At 48.2% G+C, this 13,366-nt stretch overlaps 1 protein-coding gene across 2 annotated transcripts in view; it reads right to left on the reverse strand.

The window, feature by feature from the left end:
• Nucleotides 1-2,009, reverse strand: part of EPS15 (epidermal growth factor receptor pathway substrate 15) — an 83,051-nt gene extending 81,042 nt beyond the window's left edge. For both annotated transcript variants that reach the window (XM_077278684.1, XM_077278682.1), the window contains exon 1: nucleotides 1,896-2,009. In XM_077278684.1, the coding sequence (XP_077134799.1) occupies nucleotides 1,896-1,922 (27 nt within the window). In that variant the 5' untranslated portion in view covers nucleotides 1,923-2,009. The remainder of the gene's footprint in view (nucleotides 1-1,895) is intronic.
• Nucleotides 2,010-13,366: the final 11,357 nt, after the last annotated feature.

A 13,366-nucleotide genomic window follows, 5' to 3' on the forward strand; every position in this document is an offset into this window, starting at 1 on the left:
GGTATGTACTCATTTGTGTGGTTTTTAAATGTTTTTAATGGTTCATGTGTCCTATATGACTTGAATAAAATTTGCAATTTAGTTTATTCATTTTTTGTGATCCCTGGTTTTGTGTATGTCCTCTTTTTCTGTTTTTGATATATTCTGTATATGGCATACTCCGGGTGGATCCCAGTAAATGATATGACGGTGGTGCCCTCCATTTTCTTTATTTACAGACCACTTATATGGACGCGTGCCCTCTGAGTGACACAGACCACTTATATGGACGCGTGCCGTCTGAGTGACACAGACCACTTATATGGACACGTCCCTTCTGAGTGACACAGACCACTTATATGGACGCGTGCCCTCTGAGTGACACAGACCACTTATATGGACGCGTGCCCTCTGAGTGACACAGACCACTTATATGGACGCGTCCCTTCTGAGTGACACAGACCACTTATATGGACGTGTGCCGTCTGAGTGACACAGACCACTTATATGGACCTGTGCCGTCTGAGTGACACAGACCACTTATATGGACCTGTGCCGTCTGAGTGACACAGACCACTTATATGGACCTGTGCCGTCTGAGTGACACAGACCACTTATATGGACCTGTGCCGTCTGAGTGACACAGACCACTTATATGGACCTGTGCCGTCTGAGTGACACAGACCACTTATATGGACCTGTGCCGTCTGAGTGACACAGACCACTTATATGGACCTGTGCCGTCTGAGTGACACAGACCACTTATATGGACCTGTGCCGTCTGAGTGACACAGACCACTTATATGGACCTGTGCCGTCTGAGTGACACAGACCACTTATATGGACCTGTGCCGTCTGAGTGACACAGACCACTCTCCGACCAATGTTATTCAATGGGTTCGTCCAGGTGACAGGTCGCACTGCGCGTTATTCTTTTCCGACACTTTAAATCTACAAGTGCGCACAGAACATCTGTATCGCATTCTATTTTTATGGTCACGTTGCCAATATTAACCCAGGAACCCGGATCTGATCACGCACACTCTAAAATGCCGATGTATAGACACAGACGTGGATGAATGGGGGGATTCTTCATAGTGACACACTCGGCCTTCAGATCATTTCTGGCCATGGACTTAAAGGGATATTTGTATGTTGTGGGGAGTATAATATAAACTATATAAATTGTGACCCCAGTGTTCACTGACCAGAGCCCGTGCAGACACCTCTCGGGCTTTCATCGGGGGTTTTCCAGGTGTAAACATCAAATATATTTAGTAAAAATGAGGCGAAAAGACCTCAACTATTTACACGCTGCGCCATTCTCACCAATAAGAAGACCACATTCACCATCATATGTCAGCAGGAGCCGCAGAATTAACTTTTAAAAGAAAATCTTTAAAAAAATAAGATGAAAAGGGAAGAAAACTGCACTATCAAATAAGTGCTGTGTACTGTATCCTCCATCACTGGCACAAACTACAACTCCCAGCATGCTAAGTACACCCAAGGATGGAATGGCATGCTGGGAGTTGTAGTTCTGCAGGTTCCTAGGGGTCTAATAAACATATATTTACCCGGTACAGGAATCTGGGACATAAACAGAGGACAAGATCCACAGGAGTCGCAGAGCAGAAAGTTTAAAGAAGTTTTCAAACTTTTCTAAAGTTGTCTGCCCCGAGCAGAGACGTGAGTGGGAATACAGCCTAATACACACTATACACATATGTGCGGTCACACAGTGCGGCATTCCCGCACACAGGAGCTGGAATGTCACCGCACAATCCCCGGTCACATCGGTCCAACTTGTCACCGACCCCACAACCGCCCGGAGATGTCGCTAAGTCACCAACTGACTGCGCCTCCTCGGCGGCGGGGTCGCCCCGGCTCACACAGCCCCCCGCTCCCAGATTTACCTGAGTCCTGGGCAGTGAGGCCGCCATGCTGCTTCCGGCCCGATCCGCCCATCAATGCGATCAACCCAGAGACTGAGCGAGCGATGGGCGGGGCGCGCTGTCAATCACTTACAGGGGCGGGGCTTAGCGCGGGAGAAGGGAGTGACGTCTAGCTCTAGGCGGGGCCAGATGCAAGTCAGAAAAGGGCGGGGTAATTGTGGGCGGAGCCTTTAGGAATGTGGGAGGGGCGGGAGAGGGAAACCTGAGGTGAACTTGTGAGCAGACCGAGCGCTCGGTGCACCTAGTCAGGGCCGACCCCGGCTGTCTGTGGCCCTTGGGGGTCCTCTTCCCTTTCCATTTTTATTCTTCCTTCCAAGATCAATAGCTACTTTATTTTTCAGTCGATAAGGCCCCTTTCACACATCCGTTTTTTTGTAATCAGTCACAATCCATCGAATTTTGAAAAAAACGTTAGCCGGATCCGTCGAAAATTGTCCGGCGGCCGGAGACAACGGATAAAGTAACGTTTTTTGTGTTCGTCGAAAAAACGGACAGCGCTGGATCTGTCCGTCGTTTCCTCAAATGGAAGCCTATGGGCGCCAGATCCGTCAAATGACGGAATCCGGCGATGGATTCCGTTTTTCTAAACTGAGCATGCTCCAATTTTTTTAGGATCCAATTAGCCAGATCCGCTAGTCGGATCTGTAAAAAAAAAAAAAGGATCCGTCGCATCAGTTTTTCACAATCTGCAAAGGATCCGTCGAGCCAACAGATTGTGACTGACGGCAAAACATTGCACACGTTGCAGAATTACTGCGGGTCTGCAGCGTTTTTTTCCACCCAGAAACGCTGCAGATCCGCAAGTGATTTACAGTACAATGTAAATCAATGGGAACAATAATGCTGTGCTGATGGTGCGGAAAATTCCACACAGAATTCGTAGCGGATTAAAAAAAGGACCATGTCAATTCTTTGTGCGTTTCTGCACCCATTCCATTATAGGAAAACGCAGGGGTAAAAACGCATGAAATCTGCACAGAATCCACAGTAAAAATGCACAAAAACCGCATCAAAACGCACAAGTTTTTACCTGCATTTTCTGCCAAGAGATGCAGAATCCGCACAGAAAATTCCATAGGTAAGGCTAGGTTCACATTGCGTTAATGTGTGCACGCTAACGGACAGCGTTGCACGGCGAAAATGTTGCAATTAACGCCGTGCAACGGGTCCGTTAGCGCACCCATTGACAGCAATGTGAAGTTTTCCTGTAGCGCATCACTAGCGCGTGCCTTTTTCGGCTCGCGCTAGCGATGTGCAGTTCTTCTGTGGCGCGCCTTGGACTCTGCTTGCAGCGTCCGCGGCGCGCCCGAGCTCCGTTCCCCGCTCTCCCAGTGTGTCCAGCATTGCCTCCAGTGTGTCCAGCATTGCCCCCAGTGTGTCCAGCAATCTGCCCCAGTGTGTCCAGCAATCTGCCCCAGTGTGTCCAGCAATCTGCCCCAGTGTGTCCAACATATTGCTCCCAGACAGTGTCCAGCATTCTGGCCCGGGACCCCGGATTGCCGTTCGCAAAAAAAACCAAAACGAGTTTTCCTCACCTGATCTGTGCTCCAGCGGCGAAGCTCCCTCCAGCAGCGCGCACTCGCAGGCGACCGACAATGACGTCAGACGCTGGCGACGTGTGCGCTGCGCCTGCGGCCGACTTCAGCTGCCCACCTCCAATTGGCTGGCGGCTGTTGTTAACTATTGACGTGCGCCCGCACGTCAATAGGTGAAACTGCCGCAGCACCGGTAGGGGCCCGGTGAGCAGATGAGCCCATATGCCAGTCAGGGCAGTAATTGTTATGATCCTGGTGGTAGGATCTCAAACTGACCTGACAAATATACCCTGAGTATATAGGACAAGTTCTGGGGATGTGGAAACTATACTGACCGCAATCCTGATCCTATCCAAACACACTAAAGGCAGCTGTGGAACGTTACCTGAAAACCTAGACGTCTCGTCACAGCCTGAGAAACTGACTACCACTAGAAAGAAAGCAAAGACCTCACTTGCCTCAGAGAAATGTACCCAAAAGTTTTAGATAGCCCCCCACAAATAATAACGGTGAGTCAAGGGGAAAACACAAACGTAGAGATGAAACAGATTTAGCAAATGAGGCCCGCTAATACTAGATAGGCAGAAAATAGATAGGTGTCTGTGCGGTCAGTACAAAAACTATCAAAAGTAAACCACGCAGAGAATACAAGAACCCCCACACTGAATCACGATGTGAGGGGCGCACTCTGCACCCCAGAACTAACCAGCAAGCAAAAAATCACATAAAAGCAAGCTGGGCTGAACTAATAATATAATGAGAAACGTTTTCAAGGAAATAATGAGAAACTGAACAAGCAAACTTAGCTTCTCATAGCAGGAGACTGGTCACAAGGAATATTCAGGAGGACACAGGATCAGGACTGAATACACCGACAGCAGGCGACATCTAAAGGTCCAGGTGAGTTAAATAGGCCCAGCCTAGCAGGAGATGAAACAGCTGAGCCCAGCCAAGACCAGCCATATCGCTAAAGGCCACCAGAGGGAGCCCAAGACCAAACTCACACAGTACCACTCATGACCACAGGAGGGAGCCCGAGACCGGAATTCACAACAGTACCCCCCCCTTGAGGAGGGGTCACCGAACCCTCAACAGAGCTCCCAGGCCGATCAGGACGAGCCAAATGAAAGGCACGAACCAAATCGGCCGCATGGACATCGGAGGCGACAACCCAGGAATTATCCTCCTGACAATAACCCTTCCATTTCACCAAGTACTGAAGCCTCCGTCTTGAAATACGAGAATCCAAGATCTTCTCCACCACATATTCCAACTCCCCCTCGACCAAGACCGGAGCAGGAGGATCAACAGAAGGGACCACAGGCACCACATATCTCCGCAACAATGACCTATGGAACACATTATGAATGGCAAACGATGTTGGGAGGTCCAAACGAAAAGACACAGGGTTGAGGATTTCCAAAATCTTATAAGGACCGATGAAATGAGGCTTGAACTTAGGAGAGGAAACCTTCATAGGGACATAACGAGAAGACAACCATACCAAATCCCCCACACGAAGTCGGGGACCCACACAGCGACGGCGGTTAGCAAAGCGCTGAGCCTTCTCTTGGGACAAAGTCAAATTGTCCACCACATGGTTCCAAATCTGCTGCAACCTATCCACCACAGAATCCACCCCAGGACAGTCAGAAGACTCAACCTGACCCGAGGAGAAACGAGGATGAAAACCAGAATTGCAAAAGAAAGGTGAAACCAAAGTAGCAGAACTAGCCCGATTATTGAGGGCGAACTCAGCCAATGGCAAAAAGGTCACCCAATCATCCTGGTCAGCAGAAACAAAACATCTCAAATAAGTTTCCAAGGTCTGATTAGTTCGTTCGGTTTGACCATTCGTCTGAGGATGGAAGGCTGACGAAAAAGACAATTCAATGCCCATCTTAGCACAAAAGGATCGCCAAAATCTGGACACAAACTGGGATCCTCTGTCGGACACAATGTTCTCCGGAATACCATGTAAATGAACCACATTCTGAAAAAACAATGGCACAAAATCGGAGGAGGAAGGCAACTTAGGCAAGGGTACCAAATGGACCATTTTGGAAAAACGATCACAAACCACCCAGATGACAGACATCCTCTGAGAGACAGGAAGATCCGAAATAAAATCCATGGAAATATGCGTCCAAGGCCTCTTCGGGACAGGCAAAGGCAAAAGCAATCCACTGGCACGAGAACACGAAGGCTTGGCCCGAGCACAAATCCCACAGGACTGCACAAAGGAACGCACATCCCGCGACAAGGAAGGCCACCAAAAGGATCTCGCCACCAAATCCCTGGTACCAAAAATCCCAGGATGACCTGCCAACACCGAAGAATGAACCTCGGAAATAACTCTACTGGTCCATCTGTCTGGGACAAACAGTCTCTCCGGTGGACAACGGTCAGGTCTATTGGCCTGAAACTCCTGCAACACCCGTCGCAGATCAGGAGAGATAGCAGACAAAATCACCCCCTCTTTGAGAACACCAGTAGGTTCAGAAACTTCCGGGGAGTCAGGTACAAAACTCCTAGAAAGGGCATCAGCCTTCACGTTTTTCGACCCCGGAAGATATGAAACCACGAAATTGAAATGAGAGAAAAATAGCGACCATCGAGCCTGTCTCGGATTCAACCGTTTGGCAGACTCGAGATAAGTCAAATTCTTGTGATCCGTCAAGACCACCACACGATGCTTGGCTCCCTCAAGCCAATGTCGCCACTCCTCAAATGCCCACTTCATTGCCAACAACTCTCGATTACCAACATCATAATTCCGCTCGGCAGGCGAAAACTTTCTTGAAAAGAAAGCACATGGTCTCATCACAGAGCCATCAGAGCTTCTCTGCGACAAAACAGCCCCTGCTCCAATCTCTGAAGCATCAACCTCGACCTGAAAGGGAAGAGAGACATCGGGCTGACGCAAGACAGGAGCCGAAGAAAACCGACGTTTCAACTCCTGAAAGGCCTCCACGGCCGCAGGAGACCAATTCGTCACATCAGAACCCTTCTTGGTCAAATCCGTCAAAGGCTTCACCACACTAGAAAAATTAGTGATGAAGCGACGGTAAAAATTAGCAAAACCCAAGAACTTCTGAAGACTCTTCACAGATGTAGGTTGAGTCCAGTCATGAATAGCCTGGACCTTGACTGGATCCATCTCGATAGTAGAAGGAGAAAAAATAAAGCCCAAAAAGGAAACCTTCTGGATTCCGAAGAGACATTTAGAGCCCTTCACAAACAAGGCATTGGCACGCAGGACCTGAAATACCATCCTGATCTGCTTCACATGAGACTCCCAATCATCAGAAAAGACCAAAATATCATCCAGGTACACAATCATAAATCTATCCAGGTACTCTCGGAAGATATCGTGCATGAAGGACTGAAACACAGAGGGGGCATTAGAAAGCCCAAAAGGCATCACCAAGTACTCAAAATGGCCTTCGGGCGTATTAAATGCTGTTTTCCATTCATCGCCCTGCTTTATGCGCACAAGATTATACGCACCGCGAAGATCTATCTTGGTGAACCAACTGGCCCCCCTAATCCGGGCAAACCGATCGGACAACAGTGGCAAGGGATACTGAAATTTGACCGTGATGTTATTTAGAAGGCGATAATCTATACAGGGTCTCAGAGAACCATCCTTCTTGGCCACAAAAAAGAACCCCGCACCCAAAGGGGACGAGGACGGGCGAATATGTCCCTTCTCCAAGGACTCCTTTATATAACTCCGCATAGCGGTATGTTCTGGTACAGACAAATTAAAAAGTCGTCCCTTAGGGAACTTACTACCAGGGATCAGATTTATGGCACAATCACAATCCCTATGAGGAGGTAGGGCACTGGATTTGGGCTCATCAAATACATCCTGGTAGTCCGACAAAAATTCAGGGACTTCAGAAGGAGTAGAAGAAACAATTGACACCAAAGGAGCATCGCCATGAATCCCCTGGCACCCCCAACTTGACACAGACATTGCTTTCCAATCCAGGACTGGATTATGAGCCTGCAGCCATGGCAGACCCAACACGACAACATCATGCAAATTATGTAGCACCAGAAAGCGAATTACCTCCTGATGTACAGGAGCCATGCACATGGTCAATTGAGTCCAGTACTGAGGTTTATTCTTGGCCAATGGTATAGCATCAATTCCCTTTAGCGGAATAGGGAATTGTAAAGGCTCCAAGATAAAACCACAGCGCCTGGCAAATGACAAATCCATCAAATTCAGGGCAGCACCTGAATCCACAAAAGCCATAACTGGGTAAGATGACAGAGAGCAAATCAAAGTAACAGACAAAATGAATTTAGGTTGTACAGTACCAATGGTGACAAACTTGGCAACCCTTTTTGTGCGCTTAGAGCATGCTGAGATAACATGAGCAGAATCACCACAGTAAAAGCACAACCCATTCTGACGTCTGTGGTTTTGCCGTTCAACTCTGGTCAGTATCCTGTCACATTGCATAGGCTCAGGTTTCTGCTCAGAAAATACCGCCAGAGGGTGCACAGGTTTGCGCTCCCGCAAACGCCGATCAATCTGAATGGCCAAAGACATTGACTCATTCAGACCCGTCGGCGTGGGGAACCCCACCATAACATCTTTAAGGGCTTCAGAAAGACCCTTTCTGAAAATCGCCGCTAGGGCGCACTCATTCCACTGAGTGAGCACTGACCACTTCCTAAACTTCTGACAATAAACCTCTGCTTCATCCCGACCCTGAGAGAGAGCCAGCAAAACCTTCTCTGCTTGGTCTACCAGATTTGGTTCCTCATAAAGCACTCCAAGCGCCAGAAAAAACGCATCAACATTTAGCAGTGCCGGATCTCCTGGCGCCAAAGAGAATGCCCAATCTTGAGGGTCACCTCGCAACAAAGAAATAACAATTTTGACTTGCTGAACAGAGTCGCCAGATGAGCGAGGTCTCAGAGAAAGAAATAACTTACAATTATTCTTAAAGTTCAAAAACCTAGATCTATCTCTGGGGAACAGCTCAGGAATAGGTATTTTAGGCTCTGACATAGGACTGCGGACTACATAATCCTGAATGCCCTGTACCCTTGCAGTGAGATGATCCACACTAGAAGACAGACTCTGAATGTCCATATTAGTTGCTGCATACAGAACCACCCAGAGATTAAGGGGAGGAGAAAGGCAAAACACAGTGCAGAGGAAAAAAAAAAAAAATGACCTTAAGATTTCTCTTCTCCCTCTTTAGCTGCATTAACACTTTTGGCCTGCTGTACTGTTATGATCCTGGTGGTAGGATCTCAAACTGACCTGACAAATATACCCTGAGTATATAGGACAAGTTCTGGGGATGTGGAAACTATACTGACCGCAATCCTGATCCTATCCAAACACACTAAAGGCAGCTGTGGAACGTTACCTGAAAACCTAGACGTCTTGTCACAGCCTGAGAAACTGACTGCCCCTAGAAAGAAAGCAAAGACCTCACTTGCCTCAGAGAAATGTACCCCAAAGTTTTAGATAGCCCCCCACAAATAATAACGGTGAGTCAAGGGGAAAACACAAACGTAGAGATGAAACAGATTTAGCAAATGAGGCCCGCTAATACTAGATAGGCAGAAAATAGATAGGTGTCTGTGCGGTCAGTACAAAAACTATCAAAAGTAAACCACGCAGAGAATACAAGAACCCCCACACCGACTCACGATGTGAGGGGCGCACTCTGCACCCCAGAACTAACCAGCAAGCAAAAAATCACATAAAAGCAAGCTGGGCTGAACTAATAATATAATGAGAAACGTTTTCAAGGAAATAATGAGAAACTGAACAAGCAAACTTAGCTTCTCATAGCAGGAGACTGGTCACAAGGAATATTCAGGAGGACACAGGATCAGGACTGAATACACCGACAGCAGGCGACATCTAAAGGTCCAGGTGAGTTAAATAGGCCCAGCCTAGCAGGAGATGAAACAGCTGAGCCCAGCCAAGACCAGCCATATCGCTAAAGGCCACCAGAGGGAGCCCAAGACCAAACTCACACAGTACCACTTATGACCACAGGAGGGAGCCCGAGAACGGAATTCACAACAAGTAATGCCCTGATGGTGGCAGGCAATCTGAGTGGTAGCCCAGGGCCCCCCCACACCACTGGGCCCTGGGCTACCGCCCAGATTGACCCTATTATAATCCACCCCTGATTAGGAGGAACCCAGGGCCTGCCGCACCAGCATATGGTCTCACAAAGGGTCTGAGGATCTCATCTCGGTACCTAATGGCAGTCAGGCTACCTCTGGCGAGCACATGGAGGGCTGTGCGGCCCTCCAAAGAAATGCCACCCCACACCATTACAGACCCACTGCCAAACCGGTCATGCTGAAGGATGTTACAGGCAGCAGATCACTCTCCACGGCGTCTCCAGACTCTGTCACGTCTGTCACATGTGCTCAGTGTGAACCTGCTTTCATCTGTGAACAGCACAGGGCGCCAGTGGCGAGTTTGCCAATCCTGGTGTTGTGTGGCAAATGCCAATCGTTCGGCACGGTGTTGGGTTGTGAGCACAGCCCCCATCTGTGGACGTCGGGCACTCAGGCCATCCTCATGGAGTCGGTTTCTAACCGTTTGTGCAGACACATGCACATTTGTGGCCTGCTGGAGGTCATTTTGCAGGGCTCTGGCAGTGTTCCTCCTGTTCCTCCTTGCACAAAGGCGGAGGTAGCAGTACTGCTGCTAGGTTGTTGCCCTCCTACGGCCCCCTCTTCGTTTCCTGGTGTACTGGCCTGTCTCCTGGTAGCGCCTCCAGCCTCTGGACACTACGCTGACAGACACAGCAAACTTTCTTGCCACAGCTCGCATTGATGTGCCATCCTGGATAAGCTGCACTACCTGAGCCACTTGTGTGGGTTGTAGAGTCCGTCTCATGCTACCATGAGTGTGAAAGCACAACCAACATTCAAAAGTGACCAAAACATCAGCCAGAAAGCATTGATACTGAGATGTGGTCCGTGGTCCCCACCTGCAGAACCACTCATTTATTGAGGGTGTCTTGATAATTGCCATTAATTTCCATCTGTTGTCCATTCCATTTGCACAACAGCATGTGAAATTGATTGTCAATCAGTGTTGCTTCCTAAGGGGACAGTTTGATTTCACAGAAGTTTGATTTACTTGGAGTTATATTCTGTTGTTTAAGTGCTCCCTTTATTTTTTTGAGCAGTATATATATATATATATATATATATATATATATATATATATATCGGTGTGTGAATTATTTATTTTATTTTCTTGTGTTTTTTTTTTACATATTTATTGGTTCCCCGTAGGGGCCTTGAACCTGCGATCACTTGATCAATCTGCAGCTTGGTGAATGGAGTAATCCCCTTTAATGAATGTCCCCCACTGTGCCCAATTTTGGGGAACGGTCTAATGGACAACACAGGAAATTTTCTTATGATCTGTTTGCACCCTGGCATGTAAAACTATCACAAGGGGCCATTCTCTACATCTGGAGGAAAGAACATTCATCTCTGTAATGTTGTGATGGTTGAACAAGTACAAGAAGGGCCTGGATGCCTTTGTTGAAGAATATGATATCACAAGTTTTGGGTGTTATTTATTAAACATTGACACAGTAACCTTTAAAGAAAAAGTCCCAAGAGGATGTAAAGTTCCCCGCTGGATTTCCCCTGTGTTAAAAAAGGAAATAAGTACTTACGAGATTATCATCAGAGACAGCCATCTTGCCCTGTAGCTAAGCTTCAATTGGAAGGGCTGGCAGCGTACAGAGGAGTATACAGACGTATAAACCACAGTAACTGCAATGGGAAACACTGCTTCCCATCATGCCTTTAGTATCAGCCTGCAGAAAAAAATCTTGTGGTTTTTACTTTATTTATTTAACATAACAGGTCCACATACAGAAATTACCTAGGCTTCTAAATAATAATAATAAAATGGGTAGTGTTACATCTGTTGGCGCCTCCTGTTTAGTGTTAGGTGTGTGCCACTGTATGTTGCCAGGTCCCCGTCCCTAGTCTGTTAAAGCTATTCCCATATCCTGTGTCCCATTAGTCCGGTATAGGTTGTCCTTGCTTCCTGTGTCCACTTGGCGGTGTCTGTATCCTGGTGTCTGTGTCCGTGGTACCTTTACCCCATGGTCACATCGGAGGCACCAGAACTGAGACCTGTGAGTCGGAACCTGCCCCGAGTGGCCGTCCTGTCTACACAGTCTGAACCTGTCCCGAGTGGCTGTACTGTCTGCACAGTCTGAACCTGTCCCAATTGGCAATCCTGTCTGCAAAGTCTGAACCTGTCTCAAATGGTCGTCCTGCCCTGTTTCGGAATCTGATTAATGGCTTAGACCCTTGGGGGCAGCTGCTACTGCCGGACACCACCCTGGAGTGGCACCTGGCAGCTACCCTGCCACACAAGCCTGACCTCACCACTAGAGGCTACAGTGAACACCAAGGTAGCTGCTTAGTTAAGTCCCTCCAGGGTTGGTCTGGTCCTTGGTACAGTGGGTCTACGAAACACATGCACCACCTGCGAGCGTGACAGGTAGCTTGTTAAATGAATGATGAGATGTTGCCATTGTCTTTTTTATAGTGAATCAAATGTCTTGTACTGCATATAGGGATGTTAGGAGCCATCCATACAGTGTGGTGGGACTACTGGTGGCCATCCATACAGTGTGGTGGGACTACTGGTGGCCATCCATACAGTGTGGTGGGACTACTAAGGGCCATCCATACAGTGTGGTGGGACTACTAAGGGCCATCCATACAGTGTAGTGGGACTACTGGAGGCCATGTATACAGTTAGGGGGGACTACTGGGGATCTTGCATACAGTGTTGAAGGACTACTGGGGGCCAAGCATACATTTTTGGAGGGACTAATGGAGGCCATGTATACAGTGTGGGGGGACTACTGGGGGCTATGTATACAGTGTGGGGGGACTACTGGGGGCCATGCATACAGTGTTGAAGGACTACTGGGGCCCAAGCATACATTTTTTGGGGGACTACTGGAGGCCATGTATACAGTGTGGGGGGGACAAATGGGGCCATGCATACAGTGTTGAAGTACTACTGGAGACCATATTACAGTGTAGGGGGACTACTGTGGGCCATCATACAGTGTTGGGGGGCTGCTAAGGGTCATCATACAATGGGGGGCTACTGGGGGCTGTCCTGCGGTGTGGGGGGCTACTTGGTGCTGTTATACAGTGGGAGGGGGCTACTGTGAGGCCCACCAAGCTTGTGTACATGGAGCTGTGGGGGACATCATGCTGTGTATGTGGGGGGCATCATGCTGTGTATAGGGAGCTGTGGGTGACATCATGCTGTGTATAGGGAGCTGTGGGGGGCATCATGCTGTGTATAGGGAGCTGTGGGTGTCATCATGCTGTGTATAGGGAGCTGTGGGGGACATCATACGGTGTATAGGGAGCTGTGGGGGGCATCATGCTGTGTATAGGGAGCTGTGGGTGACATCATGCTGTGTAGAGGAGAACTATATATGGGGGGACTTGAGACATTATTAAATATTATGATTCCAACGGGGGGAGCCACCTGTCCCCCTTTGAGCCAGTCTGAAACTGCATATAGGACCAGTTGCATCAATTAGTTGATCAGCTGAAGACCCGTTGCAAACACATAATTTAGCTATATACACATTGTAGAGCCCAGGCTGGCCTAATGATGAATCCTGGAGCAAGGTAACCCTATATATGATGCCCATGTTCAATTAGGTCATATGGACAAGGTTTGCCCTCATGGGACAGCACTTTGAGCAAGCTGCTGTGGTATCTAAGGATAAGATAAATAAAGTAATGATTATGTGGCCAGACATCATTTGAGCACAACTATCAGCTCATCCAAACAAGCAACGAATGAAAAACACACTCATTTGGTGGGTG

This window comes from Ranitomeya variabilis, chromosome 8, assembly GCF_051348905.1.
Source record: "Ranitomeya variabilis isolate aRanVar5 chromosome 8, aRanVar5.hap1, whole genome shotgun sequence".
NCBI lineage: Eukaryota > Metazoa > Chordata > Amphibia > Anura > Dendrobatidae > Ranitomeya > Ranitomeya variabilis.